A 249-nucleotide genomic window follows, 5' to 3' on the forward strand; every position below is an offset into this window, starting at 1 on the left:
GTGCTGCTGCTGCTGGATCAGCTGCATCCTCTGCTGCTGCTGCTGCTGCTGCTGCTGCTGCTGCTGATGTAGAGCTGCTCGTTATGCATGCGCTGCATCATCAGCAGCTAAATCCGCTGCTGCGGCTGCTGCACAGAAGAGCAGACAAAGACAACCAAGTCTTTGCTGTATGTTTCTTTTGCTGCTGCTGCTGTTGCTGCTGCTGCTGCTGTTGCTGCTGCTGCTGTTGCTGCTGTTGCTGCTGCTGTT

General features: G+C 55.4%; 1 protein-coding gene across 1 annotated transcript in view; it reads right to left on the minus strand.

Annotated features, from left to right (window-relative positions):
• Nucleotides 1–249, minus strand: part of EMH_0066430 (uncharacterized protein) — a gene marked incomplete at both ends in the record, with an annotated part of 978 nt that overhangs the window by 548 nt on the left and 181 nt on the right. The window contains one exon of the mRNA XM_013498503.1: nucleotides 135–248. Within this exon, the coding sequence (XP_013353957.1) occupies nucleotides 135–248 (114 nt within the window). The remainder of the gene's footprint in view (nucleotides 1–134; nucleotide 249) is intronic.

Source organism: Eimeria mitis, genomic scaffold, assembly GCF_000499745.2.
Source record: "Eimeria mitis Houghton genomic scaffold, Emh_scaff3472, whole genome shotgun sequence".
Classification (NCBI taxonomy): domain Eukaryota; phylum Apicomplexa; class Conoidasida; order Eucoccidiorida; family Eimeriidae; genus Eimeria; species Eimeria mitis.